Source organism: Scyliorhinus torazame, chromosome 8 (assembly GCF_047496885.1).
Source record: "Scyliorhinus torazame isolate Kashiwa2021f chromosome 8, sScyTor2.1, whole genome shotgun sequence".
Lineage (NCBI taxonomy): Eukaryota > Metazoa > Chordata > Chondrichthyes > Carcharhiniformes > Scyliorhinidae > Scyliorhinus > Scyliorhinus torazame.
Window position 1 is genome coordinate 210,680,006 of NC_092714.1, and position 24,421 is coordinate 210,704,426.

General features: G+C 51.9%; 1 protein-coding gene across 5 annotated transcripts in view; it reads left to right on the forward strand.

Annotated features, from left to right (window-relative positions):
• The window catches only part of ripor3 (RIPOR family member 3), a 412,703-nt gene that overhangs the window by 326,121 nt on the left and 62,161 nt on the right, over positions 1–24,421 (forward strand). For all 5 annotated transcript variants that reach the window (XM_072514737.1, XM_072514735.1, XM_072514736.1 and 2 more), the window contains exon 16: positions 21,821–21,956. In XM_072514737.1, coding sequence (XP_072370838.1) covers positions 21,821–21,956 — 136 coding nt within the window. The remainder of the gene's footprint in view (positions 1–21,820; positions 21,957–24,421) is intronic.

Below are 24,421 nucleotides of genomic sequence, written 5' to 3' on the forward strand. Positions count from 1 at the left end.
TCTATGTGGTTTCTACAATATCCAACCAGTCCTAAAAATGACCGGAGTGCTGCAACGTTTTGGGGCAAGGGCAAACTTACAATGGAATCAATGCGTTTGTGTTCTATTTCACGCTTCCCATGCATGATGACCGTACCTAAATATGTGACTCTTTCCTGGAGGATTTGGGTTTTCTTGGGGTTAATTTTGCATCCAATTGTTGTGAGTAGTCCTAATAATTCAGAAAGAAGCGAAATGAGCTCTTCCTTGGTGTCCGTCTGTAGCAGCAAGTCGTCCACATACTGAACAAGGCATTCAGGGCGGGAAAATGTAAATAAGCCATTCGGCAATTGTCTGTGAAAAATGGAGGGGGAGTTGTGGAAGCCATGTGGAAGGCACGTCCACGTGTAATGCTGTCCCTGGCAAGTGAACGCAAATTTATACTGGCATGCTTTGTCCAGTTGTGTGGACCAAACGCCATTGCTGATATCCAATACTATCTCTGTCTCAACGTGGTCTCGGGACTCATGGCAACGGTGGGGGCTGATAGGGGGGTTACTTTGTTCAATTCTTGATGGTCAGTCGCCATGAACCATCAGGTTTCCTTACTGGCCAAATCAGGGCATTATTTGTCGATGCTACGGGTCCAATGACTCCTTGATTTAATAAGCTGTGAATTACCTGGGCTATCTCTCCCTCGGCTTGCTGGGGGTAGCCGTACTGTTTCTGGGGCTGAGGATCGGGAAATGTAATGTTAACCACACCTGGGATTTTGCCGCAGTCGTGCTTGTGCTGGGCAAATGCTGCTTTATGTCTTTTCAAGACATCTCTAACCACTTTGTCTGTGGTAATGGTTTGTGGATCAAACCAGTACTTTCCTACTGAGCTGAATCTATGGGCATAATCTCCTACTGTGAGCGTGGCGGGGGCTCGCACTGCTCTAGCCATTTTCCATATGCATCGGTTGAATGAAAGGCTGTGTGTACTCATGAAATCTATGCCCAGGATGTGTTCTGCTGCCTGGGATAAATCTACTAAAATGACCGAGTGTTTCGTTTGAATATTGCCAATCTGTACATCCACAGGGGCTGTGATGTGTCCCTGCTGGAGGTGACCTGTAAAGCCACTAAGGGTAATGGTGTCTGTAGTGGGCCATATCTCTCTCTGGTACATGATGGAGGAGTTTAACATGGTTTGGGACCCTCCTGTGTCCCAAAGGAACTCTACGGGGTGTCCCCGCATTGTGCCTGCAACTACCGGTCTTCCGGACTTATCCCAAAGGGTATCGCAGACCCAAGTTGGGGAGCCCGAACACCGTCAATTGATGCCATTCATGGCCGAATTATCTGGTCGGGCGCTAACACTGTGGATGGGTCTGGCATTGTTTCTGTGGGGGGCGTTTGGGTGCTGATTCCTTTGCTGCTTCGGGGGGGCATTGCATTCTCGGGCATAATGTCCTTCGTGTCTGCAATTATAACATTCTTGTGTCCTGGGGTGCTGCGCTGTAACTCTGCCTTCATTTACCCATGCGGAGTCTTGGTGTGCCCTTACTGGATTCATTGTGGCATCTACTCTCTCCTGCTCTGTCTTTCTCTGTACGGACTGTTCCCAAGCTCTCAATAGGCGTTTCAGAACCCAAACTTCATTGTATGCTGGGTCTGAGGGGTCGGAACTGGCACATGCCTTCTATCCTGCTTCTGTGGCATGGGATACAAGCGTACGGGTCCATTTGGCCGTATCGTCTGCTGATAAACGGGCGCGGGCTAACTCACCAAATACAGCAGTAAAATGGATCCAGAGGCGTCCAGCAAATGCTGTTGGATGCTCTCCTTTTTCTGCCTGCACCGGTTGAGTCCTTCTACCGGATCTCCTCTATGTTAGCCTATGTGTCTAAAATGGCCGTTTTCATTTCTTGGAGGCTACCTCCTCCTACATTTTGTGGGTCGGGAAGAGCTGAACTAACTGACGGGTCAAGGCACATAACTATGAGCTTAACCTCTTCCTTTTCGTCTAAACCGTACATGAGGGTCTGTTGCTTCACTTGTTTGAAAAAGTGGTGTGGGTCTGATGTGGGGTGGAAAGTCTTTATCTTATCGCGGGCATCTCTTAACTGGATGATAGTTAATGGGGTTGTATACGGGACTTCCGGTTGCGGCTATGCCTAGGTAGGTTGCACGTTCGGCAGCTCCCGCCGAGAACGGACTTTTGGGCTCTTCAGAGGGGCCCCAACGGCAATCGTTCGACGGCATCCAGTGTGGGAACGTGACAGCACGGTCCCCCCGACATTATATGGATTGGACCAGGAGTGGAGCGGCTAAAAAAGTGATCGTGGTGCAGCGAAAAGTGCGAGGGAGGAAAAGCAAGATGGCGGCGGGTGGAGACCAAGCAGTGTGGGCGCAGTGGCCGCAGGAACAGCAGGAGTTTCTTAAACACTGCTTTGACGAGCTGAAGACAGAAATGCTGGCGCCAATGAAGGCTGCGATTGAAGACCCAGAAGGAGATTGCGATTGTGGAGACCCAGAAGGCCCAAGGGCGGCGATACGGGAGGTGCGGCAAAAAGCCTCGGAGAACGAGGACGAGATCTTGGGCCTGGCGGTGAAGGTGGAGGCGCACGAGGTGCTGCACAAGAGGTGGGTGGAAAAATTTGAGGACCTGGAGAATAGGTCGAGGAGGAAGAATCTTCGGATTCTGGGTCTCCCTGAAGGACTGGAGGGGCCCGATGCCGGGGCATATATGAGCACGATGCTCAATTCGCTGATGGGCGCGGGAGCTTTCCCGAGGCCCCTGGAGCTGGATGGGGCTCATTGGGTCCTGGCAAGGAGACCCAAAGCCAACGAGCCGCCAAGGGCTGTAGTGGTGAGGTTCCACCACTTTGTGGACAGAGAGTGTGTCCAGAGATGGGCTAAAAAAGAGCGGAGCAGCAGGTGGGAGAACACAGAGATCTGAATTTATCAGGACTGGAGTGCGGAGATGGCTAAGAAGAAGGCTGGTTTCAACCGGGCTAAGGCGGTGCTCCATCGGAAGGAGGTGAAGTTCGGGATGCTGCAGCCAGCGCGATTGTGGGTCACGTTCCAAGATCGGCACCACTATTTTGAAACGCCTGATGAGGCTTGGAGCTTTATCCAGACTGAAAAGTTGGACTCAAATTGAGGGTTTGTCGTGGGGGGATGTTTACTGTGTTTACCGCGTTTGGGGAATGTTCTTTTTGTTTGAGTGCTGGGTGGGGATGGGTGAATGGATTTGATGTGGGGGCTGTGGGAGAGTGTGGGCGTCGGTGTTGGAGGGGCAGGGCCCCACGGAGGAAGAGGGGGGGTGGAGGCCCGGGGATGTGGAGTTGGGGTAAGGCCGCAAAAAGGAGCTGCGCCAGAGGGAGAGGGGCCGACTCAGGAAAGCGCGGGCTTTTTCCCGCGTTAGGGAAGGATGGGGGCGGGGCCAGGGGGAGGGCGGTGCTGGAGAGGAGCGGACACTGACGGCCAAGGGGTGGGGGTTTCTCACACTGGGGGGTCGATGGAATGGCGGGAGAGGCCGGGGTCAGCAGGAGTCAGCTGACTTACGGGAGTGTCATGGGGGGAGCAAAATGGCTAGATGAGAATCTAGCGGGGGGGGGGGGGGGGGGGGGGGGGGACTGGGTTGCTGCTGCATTGGCCAAAAGGGAGCTGGAAGTAGGAGAGGTAGTCGGGGCGGGGGTCCGCCGCATTGGGGACTGGAGGGTGCGGGAGGCGCGGGCACGTGGTTGGCCTAGAGAAGGAGATGGCTAGTCGGCAGGGGGGGCGGGGGTGGGGGGCAGTAGCCCCCCGATCCGGCTGATAACTTGGAAAGTGAGGGGCCTGAACGGGCCGGTCAAGAGGGCCCACGTGTTCGCGCACTTAAAGGGACTGAAGGCAGACGTGGTTATGCTCCAGGAGACACATCTGAAGGTGGCAGATCAGGTTAGGCTGAGAAAGGGATGGATAGGACAGGTATTCCATTCAGGGCTGGATGCGAAGAACAGAGGGGTTGCAATACTGGTGGGGAAGCGGGTGTCGTTCGAGGCACTGAATATTGTAGTGGATAATGGAGGTCGATATGTGATGGTGAGTGGTAGTTTGCAGGGGGTGCGCGTGGTACTGGTGAACGTATATGCCCCGAATTGGGATGATGCCGGATTTATGAAACGCATGCTGGGTCGGATTCTGAATCTGGAGGTAGGAAGCTTGATAATGGGGGGGGGGGGGGACTTCAAACTGTGCTGGACCCAGCACTGGACCGTTCTAGGTCCAGAACGGGTAAGAGGCCGGCTGCGGCAGGGTGCTCAGGGGTTTATGGACCAGATGGGGGGAGTGGATCCATGGAGGTTTGCCAGGCCACTGGCCAGGGAATTTTACTTCTTTTCCCACATCCATAGAGCCTACTCCCGGATAGATTTTTTCATTTTGAGTTGGACGCTAATCCCGAAAGTGGAGGGAACGGAATATTCGGCCATAGCTATCTCGGACCACGCCCCGCATTGGGTGGAGCTGGAGTTGGGGGAGGAGAGGGACCAGCACCCGCTGTGGTGCCTCGATGTGGGACTGTTGGCGGATGAGGGGGTGTGCGGGCGGGTGCAGGGGTGTATTGAAAGATATTTGGAGGCCAACGACAACGGGGAGGTGCAGGTGGGGGTAGTCTGTGAGGCGTTGAAGGCGGTGGTCAGGGGAGAGCTAATCTCCATTAGGGCCCAAAGGGAGAAGAGAGAGGGGAGGGAGAGGGAAGGTTGGTGGGGGAGATTCTAAGGGTAGACAGGAAGTATGGAGAGGCCTTCGAGGAGGGGCTACTTAGGGCGTGACGGAACCTCCAGGCGGAATTCGACCTGTTGACCACTGGGAAAGCAGAGGCACAGTGGAGGAAAGCGCAGGGGACGACGTATGAGTATGGGGAGAAGGCGAGTTGGATGCTGGCACATCAACTTCGTAAGAGGGGGGCAGTGAGGGAGATTGGTGGAGTTAAGGATAGAGGAGGGAATACGGTGCAGAGTGCGGTGAGAATAAACAAGGTATTTAGGGACCTCTATGGGGATCTGTACAGGTCTGAGCCCCCAGCGGGGGAGGAGGGGATGCGACGATTCCTAGATCAGCTGAGGTTCCCAAGGGTGGAGGTGGAGGAGGTGGCTGCTTTGGGGGCGCCGATTGGACTGGAGGAGCTAGTTAAAGGATTGGGGAGCATGCAGGCGGGGAAGGCCCCGGGGCCGGATGGATTCCCGGTTGAATTCTACAGGAAATACGTGGACCTGCTGGGCCCATTGCTAGTGAGGACTTTTAATAAGACGAGGGAGGGGGGGGACCCTGCCCCCGCCAATGTACAGGATACTGATTTCTTTGATCTTGAAGCGGGACAAGGACCCATTGCAATGTGGGTCGCGTAGACCGATCTCCTCGCTCCTCAATGTTGGCGCTAAGTTGCTGGCGAAGGTGCTGGCTACGACAATTGAGGACTGTGTCCTGCGGGTGATTCATGAGGACCAGACGGGATTTGTGAAGGGTAGGCAGCTAAACACAAATGTGCGGAGGCTCCTCAATGTGATTGTGATACCCTCGGTGGAGGGGGAAGCTGAGGTACTGGCAGCTATGGACGTGGAGAAGGCCTTTGATTGGGTGGAGTGGGAGTATCTTTGGGAAGTGTTGCGGAGGTTTGGGTTCGGGGAGGGGTTCATCAGCTGGGTCAGGCTGCTATATAGAGCCCCAGTGGCGAGTGTGGCTACGAACCGGCGGAGGTCGGAGTACTTTCGGCTGTACTGGGGGGCGAGGCAGGAGTGCCCCTTTTCCCATTGTTGTTTGCACTGGCAATTGAGCCATTGGCCATGGCACTGAGGGAGTCCAGGAAATGGAGGGGACTGGTCCGGGGGGGGGGGGGGGGGGGGAGAGGAACACCAGGTGTCATTGTATGCCGACGACCTGTTGTTATATGTGGCGGATCCAGTGGAGGGGATGGCGGAGGTCATGCGGATCCTTAGGGAGTTTGGGGACTTTTCAGGGTAAAAACTCAACGTAGGGAAGAATGAGCTCTTTGTGGTGCATTCAGGGGACCAGGGAAGGGGGATAGACGAGCTACCGCTGAATAGGGCGGAAAGGAGCTTTCGGTACCTAGGGATCCAAGTAGCTAGGAGTTGGGGGGCCCTGCACAAGCTCAATTTGACACGGTTGGTGGAGCAGATGGAGGAGGATTTTAAAAGATGGGATATGCTGCCACTCTCACTAGCGGGTAGGGTGCAGTCGGTCAAAATGACGGTCCTCCCAAGGTTTCCCTTTGTGTTCCAGTGCCTTGCCATTATGATCCCCAAGGCCTTTTTCAAACGGGTAAGCAGGAGCATCATGGGATTTGTGTGGGCGAATACGACCCCGAGAGTGAAGAGAGTGTTTCTGGAGCGTAGCAGGGACAGGGGGGGCTGGCGCTGCCGAATCTGTGTGGCTATTATTGGGCAGCCAATGTGGCGATGATCCATAAGTGGGTAATGGAGGGAGAGGGGGCGGCGTGGAAGAGGCTAGAGATGGCGTCCTGTGTGGGCACGTGCCTGAGGGCGCTGGTGACGGCACCACTGCCGCTCTCGCCGACAAGGTACACCACGAGTCCGGTGGTGGCGGCGACGCTGAAGACCTGGGGGCAGTGGAGGCGACACAGGGGCGAGGTGGGAGCCTCAGTTTGGTCCCCGATTCGGGAGAATCATCGGTTCGTCCCAGGAAGGATGGATGGGGGGTTTCGGAGCTGGCATCGGGCAGGGTTGAGAAGAATGGGGGACCTGTTCATCGATGGGACGTTTGCGAGCCAAGGGGCGCTGGAGGAGAAGTTTGGGCTACCCCCGGGTAACGCTTTCAGGTACATGCAAGTGAGGGCGTTTGTGAGGCGGCAGGTGAGGGAATTCCCGCTGCTTCCGGCACGTGGGATTCAGGCCAGGGTGATTTCGGGTGTATGAGTTGGAGCAGGCAAGGATTCAGCGATTTACCAGGAGCTGAAGGAAGAGGAGGAGGCCTCGGTGGAGGAGTTAAAGGGCAAGTGAGAGGAGGAGCTTGGGGAGGAGATAGATGAGGGTCTGTGGGCTGATGCCCTGAGGAGGTTTAATTCTTCCTCCTCTTGCGCCAGGCTCAGCCTAATACAGTTCAAAGTTACTCACAGAGCGCATATGACAGGAGCGAGGTTGAGTAGGTTCTTTGGGGTGGAGGACAGATGTGGGAGGTGCTTGGGGAGCCCGGCAAATCACGTCCATATGTTCTGGTCGTGCCCAGCGCTGGATGGGGTTTGGAGGGGTTTTGCGAGGACTATGTCCAAGGTGGTGAACGCCCGGATCAAGCCGAGCTGGGGATTGGCATTATTTGGGGTATCGGACAAGCCGGGAGTAGGATTTTGCTACTATGGAAAGATGCGAAGCCCCCTAGTGTGGAAGCTTGGATCAATGACATGGCAGGGTTCATCCAGCTGGAGAGGATAAAGTTTGCCTTGCGGTGGTCTGTGCAAGGTTTCCTCAGGCGGTGGCAACCGTTCCTAGACTATCTTGCAGAGCGTTAGGAAGAGGTCAGCAGCAGCAGCCCAAGGGCAGGGGGGCGAGGGAGGGGGGGGTTTCGTTTGGGGTGGCGTTTGGGTGAAGGTGGGGGGGGGGGGTTTCCCTATTTGTGTTTTTAAATGTTATATGGGGGTTATTGTATATGGGGGAAATCCAATGTATAATTTCTGATTGTTGTGTTCTTGGTTCTTTCTTTTTGTTGGCGGGGGGGGTTTGTTGAAAATTTGTTGAAAAATTTGAATAAATATATATATATTTTTTAATGGGGTTGTATACACAAAATCGGGTTAGTCTTCCGTGGTGACCCTGCGCTGCGTGGTGATGGGGTGCATTGGGTTGGGTGCTGCCTGTGCAGTCGGTGGTGCGGGTGCCTTTTTTTTCAGGACCTGGGGGGCTCTATTTTGATTTTCGGTCTCACTCACGTACCGTTGGGCCGTTTCACTGAGTTCCTGTCAATCGGGGCCGTCTTCCTGATCTAGCTGTGGGCCAAAGGTGTCTCTGAACCCATTTTGAACAGATAGCAGGGATTGCAATTTTGCAATTTGCTGCCTGCACTTGGCATGATCCACTGAACTCTGCCTCTGTTCTGTGGTGGAACTGTGGAGTGCTCGGAGGGGTGCCTTCAAATCATCGCACTGTTTCCTTAACTGTTGTACCTGAGCCTCTGTTTCTTCTCTTACCATTACAGCACGTTGAGTGTCCTGGTAGGCCTTATCATACTGAATTTGGAAGCTGCTAAGGTGGGCGAGACAAGATTGGTGTGCCCTCTTGACCTCCTTGTCCTTCGCCGCTAACTGCTCCTAGAGCTGCACATTTAATCTCTCGCTTTTAGTAATATCTCCCTCTGTACTTCTCTCCTTCTCCTCAAGCTGCTTACGGAGCGTCCTCACGACCTCCTCTGTGCCTCACAATTGTGCCAGGCAGGACACGATTGCCATCGGTTCCGAACTTTGCTTAAACTTTTCTTATGAATCTCGGTCAGGCTGTCCCACCAAGTCTGTCCTATGCTGCCTGGACCTGTTTCTTCATTTGTGCAAAATTCCGACCATAGAGGCCATCCTTTCCCTTTTAGGTATCTCCTAAGCTCTTCTTCCCATACGGGACACTGTTCTGATCTATTGGTCACTGCGACCTCGGGCTCTTGTGGATGCATAAGGCGTTCCATTGCCTTCATGGCCATCCCTACAATTACTTCTGTTTACCGGAAATTTGGAACAAGGGGGAATAAAGCGGTGGTGCAAACACATGTACGGCTCAAGCTATTTTCCGGTTTACGCAACTCCCGAAAGTTTCATGCAACAAAATCTATCCCTTATAGTTTACCTTATATCCCTTTGTTAGTAAGCATGCAAATTTACACACTTCCGAATTTTGGAGGTTTGATCGATACTGGTTTCGCTTGTGGTTTCTTTTACTTTGCGAATTTGGATTCTAATTCAAACACTTTTGTGGGTTCTCTCGGAGTGACACAGTCACTTCTGGGTCGAATCCCGTCAGATGTCGCCAATAACTGTTGTGCTTCTTTTACTTGTCTTTTCCTATGGCTCTGTTCCAATTATGGCAATCAGTGAGTTTGCCCTTCTTTCTTTTGATATCTATGTTCTAATGCTCAGAGTCGCCGGGTATCAACTGATACCATCACAAGGTTCAACCGGCTATCGATCAAAGAGCCAAACGCCAGTTAGTTAGTGCAAGGTCAAGGGTACTTTATTTACACACAATTAGTCATGCAACATAAACACTACTAGTTAACTACACCTATCGACTAAGACAACCTGTACTTAACTTCGGGCACCCGGCTTAGGTCAGAGAAACAGTGGCCGCTGTTCAATTCTGGATCTATCGAGTTTGAAGGAGTAACTGCTGCTCAGCTGGGCTCATCCGTCTGGTAGCGAGCATTGAACTTGGACTTGCTTCTGGTATTGCTGCAATTGGAGATGGTCGTGACCAGGCACCAGGTCCAAGAGAGGACGATCATATGGCAAACTCTTCTTCTTATACTTGGGGGTTTTCGTGCTCTTTTGGGCGGTCCTTCAGTTTGGGCCCCACTAATTGGGTGACCCCTGATCACTCCATTCGATTCCTAACCAATAAGTGGGCGGGGATCTGGATGGCTGGGCGTGTCCCAAGCGGTCACTGACCCCGTTGTTTATGCTTCCCTTGAACAGGGAGTGGCGCCGAAATGTCTGGGACTGTACAGGTTGCTCGAGTACCAGTCCTTTGTTCTGGTGGAGATGGGCCATCCAATGCTAATCTGCCCATCAAAATGCTAATTGTTCGGAGTTTCGATACCGTCTGGGCTCCTTGGTTGCAAATATACATTTTCAGGCTCTGAGCCTGCCTGAGTCTTGGCTTGTCCATTATACCCGCTAGGCTTTGCGGGTTTCTCTGTCCCTAGTTGTAAGTGGCCATTCCAGATGGCTACAGTGCCCGGGGTGGGCCGCGCCGTCGGCTGGAAGACCTACGGGAGAATGGACATGTGGTCAATGGGAGGGAGGGGTCAGTCAGTAAGACAATAATAACTCGCGTTTGACAGGTCCTTCGGGTGGAGCCCGATGGTTCCTTGCCTCTGTGGTGTCCACCAGCCTCCAAGTGGGTGACCGTTCTATCCTCGGCCACACCAGTCACCTCCAGGGCCAGTTCCTCGAAGGTGGTGAGGATTCCTAGGTCTGGCACATCACCGCCAATCTGGGCTGTCTCCTGACGATTATCTGAGAGCTTTTCCTGAGGAGACACAGAGATGGCATTGTTAGCCACGCATGTGGTTCACAGTGGTGGAAGGGGGGTGTGAAGGGAGGGTTGGGGGGGAAGTTGAAGGGGGATGGGGTGGTGAGACGTTTGGGGGTCGCATGGAGAGTTGGGTGGTGGATGCTCCCGTGGGGGCGGACAGGTTAGTGCCTACTCACTGCTGCCCCGATGTATGTTGTTGACCTTTTTTTGCCACTGGAGACCAGTCCTCGTGTCACACTCCGAGCGCTCACAGCTGCCGCCACCTCGTCTCAGGCAGCACTCATTGTCCTATGGCTAACCTTCTGGGACCCTCAGAGGAACAGGGCATCCCTCCAGGCCTCCACTGCGTTTAGGTGGCTCCCCAGGTCAGCGTCCCCCAATCTAGGGGCTGGTCTCCTCGGCATTATTATTGTGAGCTGGCTGGGGTTGGCTGAGCTACTGCAACTTAAGTGCTGCTCGACATTGTTGGCGGGGGACTGGCAAGTGCGCTGCTGGCAAATCAGCTGGCGAGCCTCCATTTGCGGCAAGAAGCCTGTGAGGCCTCGTTAAGAGGACCATTTAACATTGAATAGCATTGCCGGTGTCGCTGGGCCGAGCGCCGGGAAGCTGGCGGCAATTCCCGCTCACTACGACATTTGGAAATATTTCCGGAGAATCACGCCACTTATTTCCCAATTTTCCCTTCCTCTCGTCGCCGACATAGCAAGATTCCTGCCCACAAACCTCATTCAAATAATTTTAATGGATTTTCATAGTATTAAAGAGCCTGTAAGCCACATGATTCCCCCCACCCACTTCCTGAATTTTCAAACCTCCCCGACATTCACAACAGCTGTAGGAAGATGGGAAACAGTCAAGGAGTGGGTGCTGGGGGGGTACCAAGGTCACTATAGCTCACGGGAGGGAATCAGGGGCATGTCTCCTGAGAGCCCAATTACTCAGGGAGGGGGAGTGTTCCCGTTATGTGTGTTGGGAGGAGGGATGCGAGAGCGGCCTTTGAGGGGGGCGCATTGCAGGGGTGGGGGAGGCATATATATTGAGGTGGAAAGCTTGCAATAAAGGGGGTGGGGGAACTTTGCTGGGGAAGTGGGCATAAAATGACAACTGAAGAAATTACTTTTACCATGTTGCCACCCTTCAGACATAGTGTCAATTGAGTACTCTGCAGATCAATGTAGATAAATCCAAAGAGTTACTTTTATATAGCAATGGCCTACATATTTGTGAACTTCTGTGTCTTAATGATTGGTAGAGGTTGTAAAGTTTTTCAATTATTTGGGAACATATATTGACCAGAAGCTAAGCCTCACATAAATACCAACTGCATCTTTAAAAAGGCTGGTCAGTGTCTGTTTTTCATTTGAAAACTAAGGATTTGAAGTGAAATGTTTTAGAGAAGATATACAAATGTCTAATCGACTGAATTTTAACATTCAACATGACAGCCTGGTATGGTAACCGGAGTGTGAAAGGCAAAAGTAAATGGCTAGAATTGTCAACACTGCAGTTGCACTTACTGCCAATCTGCACTTACTGCCAATCTGCACTTACTGCCAATCTGCACTTACTGCCAATCTGCACTTACTGCTCTCGGGGCGCCATTTTTAAAGGGTGCCCTGATCCCAGCATCTAGAGATACGCACCTTCCCCCAACAACAGAAATGGTGACCCCCTCTGACAATGGGAGCACACCCAACCCCTCAGCAAAGAGGGGCATCCTCCACCTGCCACGCATGCTTGAGGGTGACCCGACCCCCCATCAACATCCCCCTCAGGCACCACCCCTTCAGGCCCCGCTCCTTGGCAATGCCAACAGTGCCCTGCCTCCTGGCACCCTGGCAGTGATAGCCAGGCCTCGCATGTTGGAACCCAAGAATGACCAAGGAGATAAGTCCATTGCCCATGTGCCCCTCTGCCACTGCCAGGCTGCAGAGGGAGTGTCCCCTAAGGACTCTGGGTGTTGTGTGGGCTCAGGCTGGGGATAAGCAGTAGAATTCAGGACTCTTCCCAGGGATGGAGTTCCTGTGTCTGGACTACCCCTTCTAGCCCTCAAGTCCTTTTCCTTTCTTTACATCTGCACACTCAGCCCCATGCTTTTAACACTTCAGCTTTTTGAAATCTCTCTCTCTTGCAGTTAGAAAAGAGGAACTGGAAGCACTTAGCATTTTTGAAGTTGTCAATCACAGAATCTACAGTGCAGAAGGAGGCCATTCAGCCCATCGAGTCTGCACCGGCCCCTGGAAAGAGCACCCCACCCAAGCCCCACGCCTCTACCCTATCCCCCTTTAACCCCGTAACCCAGGAACCCCACCCAACCCTTTTGGGCACTAAGGGCAATTGTGAATGGCCAATCCACCTAACCTGCACATCTTTGGACTGTGGGAGGAAACCAGAGCACTCGGACCGAACCCACGCACACACGTGGAGAACGTGCAGTCTCCACACAAACAGTGACCCAAGCCGGGATTCGAACCTGGGACCCTGGAGCTGTGACGCAACTGTGCTAACCACTATGCTACTGTGCTGCCCTAATCAGAACAAGGAAGTTTATAAACATTGTGGTTAGGATCAATGGGGGATACTTCAGATGCATTCAAGCGTGAAGGAACAGATAAATAAACAAACCTCTTGTCTGCTGTGTAAAACCATTAAGCTGTCAATCAAAGGCTAGTTAAAGGTACTGCACTGTGAAATTGAATGAATACAAAGAATTTCAAAAAATCTCAGGAGATTTTAAAGCTTTTCAAGTGTTGTGAGCTTTCTATGAAGACTCAGAGTCTTCAAACGGCTAGTATTAAAAGCAAGGGGCTGAGTGTGCAGATAAGAAAGGGAAAGTACACAAGACTTCCTGGCTTGTATCTTCAATGAACTGCCCGATTTGCTTATCAGCTGTTAGGCAGAGCAGTTCAAAGTGAGAAGGCCACTTCAAGGTTTTCAAAGTTCACAGACAAGGTTGATAATTTTGACCAGAGGCCTACCTGAAATCATCGTGCCAAGAATGATCTTCAGTTTGCCCAGAGCTAGAAGGGGCAATCTAGACACACAACCATCATCCCGGGGAGAGTCCTGAGCTCTACTGCTTATCCCCAGCCCAAGCCCATCCAACATCAAGGACCCTTGGGACACCTTCCCTCTGGAGCCTGGCAACGAGATGAAGGGGTGGGTGCTGGGGGGACTTTAAGGTCAGTTTAGATCAGAGCACCCTTTATAGATGGTACCCCAGTCTCTGTAGTGCCACCCTTCCCAGGTCTATATTGGTCCTGCCTGCAGACTGATACAGTAAACCATGCCCCCCTGATTTTTCTTTTTGTCGGAGTGCCAGAAAATCTGATCAGAAAACTCAGCAGTACATCTGGAGAGACACATGCTGTTTTTCAGCCGGAGCCTGACAGTTACAAATTATGGGAAAATTCCACCCATTGACTTCAGTACCTGTCATAATCTCCACTCATGTATATAATGAGATGCAGACAGGCAGTGATTGATACACAGGATAACCAATGAACACACACGACAAATAACAACCAATCACCAGACAGGACACCACCACTATAAAGCACACAGGGCATTAAGACTTGCCCTCTCTCTACAGGACACAGCTACTGAGATAGTAAGAGCGCACAAGCCAGTGAGCACTATCACCATGAGGCAGAGAGTTAGTCTGGTCAAACCAGTAGGAGATTATCAGTTAGATTGATAGTGTCAACTCACAGCAGACTATGTACAGCAATCACGAAGTTCAATAAAACAGTGTTGGACCATCTCCTGTGTCAGAAGCCTGTTTCTAGTTTCACTGCATCCAGTTGCAGCCGACGTTGAACCAACTTACTTAACACATCATGGTACCAGAGTGCTATTAATCCTAATGAACCTACCTCGAGTGCATCTGCAACAACCAGCAAGCAGCCATCCAGCGGCATGGAAAACATCCAGCCTCCTTCGCAACTCCAGATCTCCGGCAACCTCGGCGCCAACTGGGAAGTCTTCAAACAAATGTTCCTCCTGTACATAGAGGCCTCCAACCTCGAGACAGCATCGGATGCCAGAAAGATCGCGCTGTTCCTGTCGACTGCGGGGGATCACGCCATCCACATCTATAACTCGCTTACGTTTGCCGATGGCGAAGACAAGACAAAGTTCAAGACAGTTCTGCTGAAATTCGACAGCCACTGCGAAATTGAGGTGGATGAGAGCTTTGAACGGTACATCTTCCAACAGAGGCTTCAGGGTAATGATGAACCTCTTCAGTCCTTCTTGACCCATCTCCGCATCCTAGTGCAGTCATGTAATTATGACTCGACGACTGATTCCATGATCCGGGATCAGATCATTTTCGGGGTCCAGTCCGACTCCCTGCGGGAGCAGCTCCTCAAAATCAAACAGTTGACCCTCTCCGTCGCCATCGAAACGTGCGTTGTCCATGAGCATGCCAGAAATCGCTACTCCCGCATCTGGGCGGCAGAAACTGCAAAACTGGCCTCCCATGAAGCAGAAAGGGTGCAGGCCATAGCTAAAATGCAAGGCCAGAGCATCGAGGAGAGTGGCCGCTTTGCGCGCTTTTCTCGGGTCCCCCCGCATGCGCGCCACGACCGGGTGGACGATGAGGCCGAAGATCCTGAGGCGCATGCGCGAATGTCGGCCGACCGCACTGCGCATGCGCGATGGCGCACAGAGCGTGCTGACGTCAGCGTCATGACGTGTCCGAATTGTAGCTCCGCCCATTTAAAGCGGCAATGTCCAGCCAAAGGCTGGCGATGTCTACAGTGTGGAAAGCCTGGCCACTACGCAGCCTTCTGCACGTCCGCTCCACCGAACAACAGCCAGCGATCCCAGCTGCTGCGCAGACGTGTCTGCTGCGTACAACAAGGCATGCAGGAATCTGATCCAGACAGCCCAACGGACCCCGTGCTGACTGCCTCGTGTCTCCATATCGGGTGGGCATCATTACCACACGCGAGTTGGTCTCTACCGTGCCTGCCAACTGCCTTTCGATTCTCAGTGTGGATCCTGATGACGAGTGGTGTGCCGTCATCACGGTCAACCAGTCTCGCATCCGATTTAAATTGGACACTGGCGCGTCTGCGAACCTCATATCACAGTCGGACCTCGACAGCATCCGACACCAACCTAGCATTCTTCCACCAGCCTGCCAGCTCCTTGACTACAATGGCAATGCCATAGCTGCCAGTGGGTCGTGTCAGCTAGGTGTCTCTCACAAGGCAAACAAGGCGACATTGAGATTCGAGATCGTCCGGCCTGACAAGGCATCCCTGCTCGGTACTCGTGCATGCAAACTCCTAAATCTGGTACAGCGAGTTCATGCCATGTCCTCGACACCGGCGACAGCCTCGCCCAATGTGAATCTCCAGGCTGCGATAGATGACATTCTCACACAATACCACAGTGTGTTTGATGGGATGGGCACGCTCCCATATCGCTACAAGATATTGCTCAAGCCGAATGCCACCCCAGTCATCCATGCACCACGCCGGGTGCCAGCTCCTCTCAAGGATCGTCTGAAAATGCAGCTACGAGAGCTCCAAGACCAGGGCATCATCTCAAAGGTCACGGAACCCACAGACTGGGTCAGCTCCATGGTCTGCGTCAAGAATCCCTCTGGCAAACTCCGCATTTGCATTGATCCCAAAGACCTGAATCGCAACATCATGCGAGAGCATTACCCGATCCTGAAGCGTGAAGAATTAACCTGTGAGATGGCTCACACCAAATTCTTTATCAAGCTGGACGCCTCCCGTGGCTTGAGGCAAATTCAGCTGGACGAGTCCAGTCGGAAGCGGTGCACTTTTAACACTCCGTTCGACAGGCCTACAAGGCATACAACCGCATGCCTTTTGGTATCATCAGCTTCCAAAGTATTTCATCGCATAATGGAGCAAATGATGGAGGGCATCGAGGGGGTGCGAGTCTATGTGGACGACGTGATCATCTGGTCCACGACGCCCGAGGATCACATGACTCACCTCAAACAGGGTTTCCAGAGGATTCATGAAAATGGCCTCCAGTTCAACAGGGCCAAATGCTCGTTTGGGCGGTACGCTATCAAGTTTTTAGGTGACCACATTTCATGGCAAGGTGTGCAACCTGACGCCGACAAGATGCTGGCAATCAATGCCATGAAGACACCTGAGGACAAAAAGGCGGTCCTCCGCTGCCTCGGGATGGTGAATTTTCTCGAAAATTCATTCCCAACATGGCATCCCACACCACGGCCCTCCGGCATCTCGTTAACAAGTCGAGTGTTCCAGTGGCTTCCCGCACATCAAGTGGAGTGGCTTGAGCTGAAGGCGAAGCTCACCACAGCCCCAGTACTGGCGTTCTTTGACCCAACCAAGGATACCAAGATATCGACAGACGCAAGCCAGGACGGCATTGGGGCGGTGCTCCTCCAGCGAGACGATTCCTCGTCCTGGGCTCCAGTGGCATATGCCTCCAGGGCCATGACTCCGACCGAACAACGGTATGCCCAGGTCGAAAAGGAGTGTCTGGGTCTCCTGACAGGAATAGTCAAGTTTCATGACTACGTAGACAGTCTGCCGAAGTTCACGGTGGAAACAGACCACAGGCTTTTAGTCCACATAATCCAGAAGGATTTAAATGACATGACACCTCGGCTGCAGCGAATTCTTCTTCGTCTCCGCCGATATGACTTTGAACTCGTCTACACACCGGGCAAGGAGCTGATCGTCGCGGATGCCCTATCCCGATCCATCACCATGCCGTGTTAACCAAGCGACTTCATTCGCCACATCGAGGCACAGGTGCAGTTGTGTGCCAGCAACCTCCCAGCCACTGATGAACGAGTTGTCCAGATACACGAAGAAACTGCCACAGATCCTCTCCTGCAGCGCGTGATGCAACACCTTGCCCATGGCTGGAAAAAGGGGCAGTGCCCTCAGTTCTTCACTGTTAAGGATGAGTTAACGGTTGTCGAGGGGATCCTTCTTAAACTAGATAGAATCGCCATTCCCCAAAGCATGCAAGCCATGGTGCTCAGACAGATCCATGAGGGTCACCTCGGGGTCAAAAAATGTTGACGCAGAGCTCGGCAGGCAGTCTACTGGCCTGGGCATTACCAACACGGTCCTCAACTGTACAACATGCCAGAAGTTTCAACCAGCTCAGCCCAAGGAAACACTGCAACAGCACGAGATTGTGACTTCTCCGTGGTCCAAGGTGGGGATAGACCTCTTTCACGCAAATGGGCGTGATTACGTGCTCTTGGTCGACTACTCCTCCAGCTACCCGGAAGTGGTGAAACTGTCGGACCTCACGTCCAAGTCAGTCATCAAAGCCTGCAAAGAGACGTTTGCCAGGCATGGCATACCACTCACAGTAATGAGTGACAATGGCCCATGCTTCTACAGCCAAGAGTGGTCCGACTTTGCACAATCCTACCACTTCAGTCACATCACATCCAGTCCCCATTACCTGCAATCAAACAGGAAGGCCGAAAAAGGGGTCCATATTGTCAAGCGGTTACTGTGCAAGGCTGCAGACTCAGCCTCGGACTTCAACCTGGCGCTGTTGGCATACAGGGCAACCCCTCTGACAACTGGTTTGTCTCCGGCGCAGCTGCTCATGAACCGTAACCTGAGGACGGCTGTTCCAGCCATCCATGTTCCAGACCTTGACCGCCTCACGGTGCTGCAGAAAATGCAGCGATTCAGGGACCAGCAGAAGATCACGTATGATGCTCATGCCAAGGATCTACCTGCGCTGTCTCCAGACGATGAGGTTCGCGTCCAGTTGCCTGAGGGAGGTTGGTCAGCCCCAGCTATTGGCGTCACGCAGGCTTCCCCCAGGTCCTTCGTTGTCCAAATGGCTGATGGCTCCATTCTACGGTGCAACAGGAGGGCGCTACGAAAAGTTCCCTGCCCACCGCCTGGCCGCACATCTCCGCATGTCATCATGCCTCCTCCGGACATCTCACACCACGAGGCCACCGATCTGGCAGCGATCCCGCCTCCCCATGAGGCAACCAACATGGCAGCAATCCCGCCTGTCCAAGACCGGCGTCCCCCCCCCGCCACCTCTGACGCGATCAACAAGAATTCGTCGCCCGCCACAAAGACTGAATCGATAGACTTAAATCTTGTAAATTTTGTTCGGTTTGCTCTGTATCTGCCCGATAGACACCTTCCCATGTACATATGTTCATTCACTCACCACTTGTATATAATCATGCATGTATATATATCGCCACGTTCCAAAATTTATTCAAAAAGGGGAGATGTCATAATCTCCACTCATGTATATAGTGAGATGCAGACAGGCAGTGATTGACACACAGGATAACCAATGAACACACACGACACATAACAACCAATCACCGGACAGAACACCACCACTATAAAGCACACAGGGCATTAAGACCCGCCCTCTCTCTACAGGACACAGCTACTGAGATAGTAAGCGTGCACAAGCCAGTGAGCACTATCACCATGAGGTAGAGCGTTAGTCTGGCCAAGCCAGTAGTAGGTTATCAGTTAGATTGGTACGAAGTCTTACAACACCAGGTTAAAGTCCCAACAGGTTTGTTTCGATGTCACTAGCTTTCGGAGCGCTGCTAACATCAGTTAGATTAATAGAGTGTCAACTCACAGCAGACTTTGTACAGCAATCAGGAAGTTCAATAAAACAGTGTTGGATCATCTCCTGTGTCAGAAGCCTGTTTCTAGTTTCACTGCATCCAGTTGCAGTCAACGTTGAACCAACTTACTTAGCACATCAGTACCCACCTCAAAATCTATACTTTTATCAATAATATTCTCCCATGTGGTTAAACAGTCAAATGAGTTTGCGCACCTGAGGAGTTGAAGGCGGACGTGGCATTTTTGCAGGACACGCACCTGAAGCTGGGGGACCAGGCGAGGCTGAGAAAGGGATGGGTGGGGCAGGTGTGCCATTCGGGGCTGGATATGAAGACGAGGGGGTGGCGGTGTAGGCGAATAAGTGGGTTCCGTTCGAGATGGGGATCATTGTGGTCAATCCGGGGGGAAGATATGTGATGGTTAGTGGGAGGTTGTAGGGGATGCTGGTGGTTCTGATAAACGTTTATGCCCTGAATTCGGATGATGTGGAGACGGTGTTAGGGAAGATTCCAGATTTGGACTCGCATTGGTTGATATTTGGGGGGGGGGGGGGGGGGGGGTGATTTTAATACGGTCATAGATCCGAGCTTGGACCAGTCGAGTCCTAAGTCGTCAAGGTATTGGCAGTGGCGAAGGAGCTGAGGGGGTTTATGGAGGGCATGGAGAGGGGGTGGACCTGTGGAGGTTCGGGAGGCCAAGGGCGAAAGAGTTTTCATACTTCTCCCATGTGTACCGGGTTTGATTTTTTTTGCGTTGGACAGGATTTGCTGATGGGGGTGGCCAACTTGGAATATTCAGCGATCGTGGCGCGGGGGTGGGGGTTGGGGGGGGTGGGGGGCAGAGGGCAGCGGCTCCGGATGGAGTTTGGACTAGTTTCTACAGGGAAGGTGGTGAGGCAGCTGTGGAGAGCCAGAGGGGCAGTCTTTGAGTATGGCAATAAGGCGAGCAGGATGTTGGCCCATCTGTTGAGAAAGCAAGAGGGGGATCGGCAGATGTGGAGGAATGGTTGGTTCAGGGACTGGGGGCCCCAATTGGGCTGAAGGAGGTGATGGATAGATTAGGGATTATACAGGCAGGGAAGGCCCTGGGGCCGGACGGGTTCCCGTCGAGTTTTATAAACTGTTCGGGGTGGACCTGGGGCCACTGTTACTTAGGGTGTAAAATGAAGCAAGGGAGAGGACCTCGCTACATTGTCGCCGGCTTCCATCTCTTTGATTTTAAAGAAGGATAAGAACCCGGAGCAGTGTGGGTCATACCGCGGGTCGAGGTAGTGGTGGCAATGGAAGCGGAGAAGAAGTTTGATCGGGTGGAGTGGGCGTATTTGTTGGGGTGGTTCGGATTCGAGCAGGGGTTTGTAGATTGGGTCTGGCTGTTTTGAAAGACACTGGTCGCGAACGTGCAGATGAACTGAGTTCGTGGTACTTCGGGTTGCATGACAGGACGAGGCAGAGGTGCCTGCTCTCCCCGTTGCTTTTTACCTTGGCAATAGAGCCGCTAGCAATGGCACTTAGGGTGTCAAGGGGCTGGGAATGGATTGACGGGGGGGGGGGGGGGGGGGGGCGGGGGGGGGGGGGGGGCAGGGTGGTCGTTGAGCACAGGGTCTCATTATATGTAGACGATCTGTTACTGTATATTTCGGACTTGGTAGGCAGCATCGGAGGCATCATGGGGATTCTGGGGGAGTTTGGCCGGTTTCAGGATACAAATTGAATATGGGAAAAAGCGAGATGTCCACAATTGAGGCCAGAGGGCAAGAAAGCAGATTAAGGGAGCTCTCGTTTTGGGTGGTGGGGGCGAGATTCAGGTACTTAGGTATCCAGGTGGTGTGGAGTTGGGCGCAGTTGCATAGGCTGAACTTGACTCGGCTGGTGGAGCAGATGAAGGGGGACTTTAAGAGGTGGGATGTGCTGCCGTTGTCGCTGGCAGGGCGGGTGCAGACAGTAAAAATGACGGTGCTGCCAAGTTTTCTGTTTGTATTTCAGAACCTCCCAATCTCTGTTCCCAAATTGTTTTTTAGGAAGGTTTGTGTGGGCGGGGAAGATCCCGCGGTTAGGCAGGTTTTCTTGGAGCGGGGGTGGGTGGGGCCTAGCATTGCTGAATATGATGAATTATTACCGGGCGGCGAATATTGCTATGGTTAGGAAATGGGCTGTGGGGGAGGGGTTGGCGTGGGGGCAGGTGCAGGCAGCATCATGTAGGGGCATTTGTTTAAGGGCTTTGTTGTTGGCGCCTTGATTGTTCCTGCCGGTCAGGTACTTCATGAGCCCAGTGGTGTTGTCGGCCCTTAGGGTGTGGGGGCAGTTGCAGCAGCACCTGGGGCTGGAGGGTGCCTCGGTGTGGGCGCCGATCTGTAATAACTATAGGTTTGCACCGGTGGGGTTGGACGTGGGTTTTCGGGGATGGCGGTAGAGCGCTTTGGCAACTAGTTTATAGGGGGCACATTTGCAGAGTTGGAGGACCTGGAGGATGTGAATGAGTTGCCATGGGGGAATGGCTTTAGGTACCTGCAGGTTTGGAACTTTGTCAGGAGAGATGTGCCGACCATTCCTGTGCTGCTGCCCCTGGGGCTGCAGGATAAGGTGCAGTTGGAGGACGAAATAGGGGAGGGGAAGGTGTCGGACGTTTATAAGGAGTTGATGGAGTGGGAGGAAGCTCTGGCAGGGGATATGAAGAGGAAATGGGAGGAGGAGCTGGGAGCAGAGGTGGGGGCTGAGACGTGGACGGAGACCGAGCGGAGGCTAAAGTGGGGGAGGCGGGATGTGAGGAGGGGTTGGCTTCAGGGGAGCAGGGAATGGGGAATGGTTGTTGGTTGCTATTTGAATTGTTTGTTGGTTCTTCTGATTCTTTTTGTATATATGAAAATGTCTTGAATAAAAATATTTTAAAAAAATAAAATAAAATGCATAATGTTGAATACATATCATTTTTAAAAACACGGGCCATGCTAACTAGCTTCTTGCGTCTCACAGTAATGTGATTTAAATTTCAGAGATTTACGTCAACTGGCTGTGTAGCTGTCCTTCAGAATTGCATAATAGAGGAACTCTCTGAGCAGACCCTGGTACTGGAGAATCTAGCTCACATTTGTCACGAGAAGTCAGGGAATATTAAGTCAGTGGCAGAAGGTATGTATGAAATTACCATAATTATGGACAGTGTGCCAAGATTTATCTGGAGAGGAAGACTTATATAATAAAAACATATTTTATAACAGGTTAGATTTAGATATTTTTGCAAAAGGGGCTAATATATTAAGAAACAGGAAATTTATCAGGGCTTCACTAGAATTATCGACAAAGGAAATCCTATTTTTAATTTATAGAATTCAACCCCCAGGTAATTTTATAATGAATATCAAAGTTTAAAAGTAAAAGATTTCCTAACATTAAAAACATTTTTAGTCTTCATTGTGGATATTCACATTACCTTGTGCATTACTGTATAAAATAATTTTATAAAAATGTCCTTTTAAGACAGTTACTTTTTATTTTTAGGTGGTGGCTTTAAATTGCTTCAATGATTAGTTTATTTTTATTGAAATGTCAGATCTCTTCCATTTCGCTCATTTTTCATGATTAACTTGATTAATACAAATTGGCTCTTACAGCAGAATGTATCTCCTCATTAGATGGAACAATATCAAGATGAATCATTTTAAAATGCAAATTACAAAAGGTTGTATCGCCTTATTTTTGTACTGTTCTTAAGCAAATGTCAGCACAATCCTGTGATCTGAGACTAAACCCTAAAATCATGTCAATAATCTTTTGCCATTGTATAGACAACAGTGGAAATTGGTTGTTGCAAACATTACAACTGTGATTGTACTTAATTGTTGTAAATAGAACATCCTGAGGTTAAAGGTACTATACACGTCTTTAGTTCTGTTGGGGGGTGGGTGAGGTGAGGTGCAAGTCAGCTTCCTGGCTCAACACCTCTTCAATGGCAATTTTTATTTGGCTGCTTGGGGGGATGGAGAGGAGTCTGTGATGACTCCCTTAAATTGTTTCCTTCTTATTCCCTGTGGGGAAATCATTGACATCTGGGGCAAAATTCTCCGACCCCCCGCCGGGTCGGAGAATCGCCGGGGGCTGGCGTGAATCCCGCCCCCGCCGGTTGCCGAAGTCTCCGGCACCGGATATTCGGCGGGGGCGGGAATCGCGGCGCGCCTGTTGGCGGGCCCCCCCCCCCCCGTTCGATTCTCCGGCCCGGATGGGCCGAAGTCCCGCCGATAAATTGCCTGTCCCGCCGGCGTAAATTAAAGTACCTTTCTTACCGGCGGGGCAAGGTGGCGTGGGCGGGCTCCGGGGTCCTGGGGGGGGTGCGCGGGGCGATCTGACCCCGGGGGTGCCCCCACGGTGGCCTGGCCCGCGATCGGGGCCCACCGATCCGCGGGCGGGCCTGTGCCGTGGGGGCACTCTTTCCCTTCCGCCTCCGCAACGGTCTCCACCATGGCGGAGGCGGAAGAGACTCTCTCTACTGCGCATGCGCGGGAAACTGTCAGCGGCCGCTGACGCTCCCGCGCATGCGCCGCCCCGACATGTCATTTCCGCGCCAGCTGGCGGGGCGGAAATCCCTCCGGCGCCGGCCTAGCCCCTCAATGTTGGGGCTCGGCCCCCAAAGATGCGGAGCATTCCGCACCTTTGGGACGGCGCGATGCCCGTCTGATTGGCGCCGTTTTGGGCGCCAGTCAGCGGACATCGCGCCGTTTGGGGAGAATTCCGCCCCTGGTTCTTTGCAAAAGCATAACTGACATTAGGAAACCAGATGAGATTTTGTGGCTACAACTTGTGCTGTTGTACATCAGAACTACAATACGAGCAATCTTTTATTTTAGAAATTAGAAGGAAGAAACCTAAAGTGTTGAAACTGTGATACATTGAATGACAAATGTCACTGATTTTATACAAAACTTTAAATGATTAAAGTCTTATTTACTGTAGCTACTATAGCTAAGTGGCACCAGAAAGCCATGACACTAGGCTGAAAGAAGGCCATATGCTTTGTATAACTGTGGAAGCTCTATAAATCTGGAATGGACAAGAAATAGTGAGCTAATGTAGTTTTGTCAGTGAACATTTTTCTTCCTTTCCTTCTGTATCTCCTGACAATCCCGTTGATCTTTGTTTAGGTGTTAATCCCATTTTAAAGGGCTCTGTTTCATGCACTTATAGCATTATTCAAAACCTCATGTGGTCTGTCTTCAGCTAACATGAAGACATTTTTAGAGCGGGACATAAATACTGAGCTTTCTGGCAGTCGATTCTTTTCAGAGTGCATTCTTTATTGCAGGGTATTAGGCATGGTATGCTACAATTTAATGTTCTTCAACGGCTCCATCTTTCCAGTCCTAGGATGTACTGGGGACTGGATCCTGCCTGCGCAAGATGTCATTTGGCTCTTGCAATACTGTTGAATAGGTTTTGGTCATGTGCAAGGCTGGCTACTCTCTGGTCCCTCTGTGTTTTCAACTTTTTCATACATGTGTGATAAAGCTATTGATATTAACCCTAACATTGGTATTTTCTGGGGTAATCCCTGGTGAGATTGCTGTGGAACATCACCAGTCAGATGCCTTGACCTCTGTTTG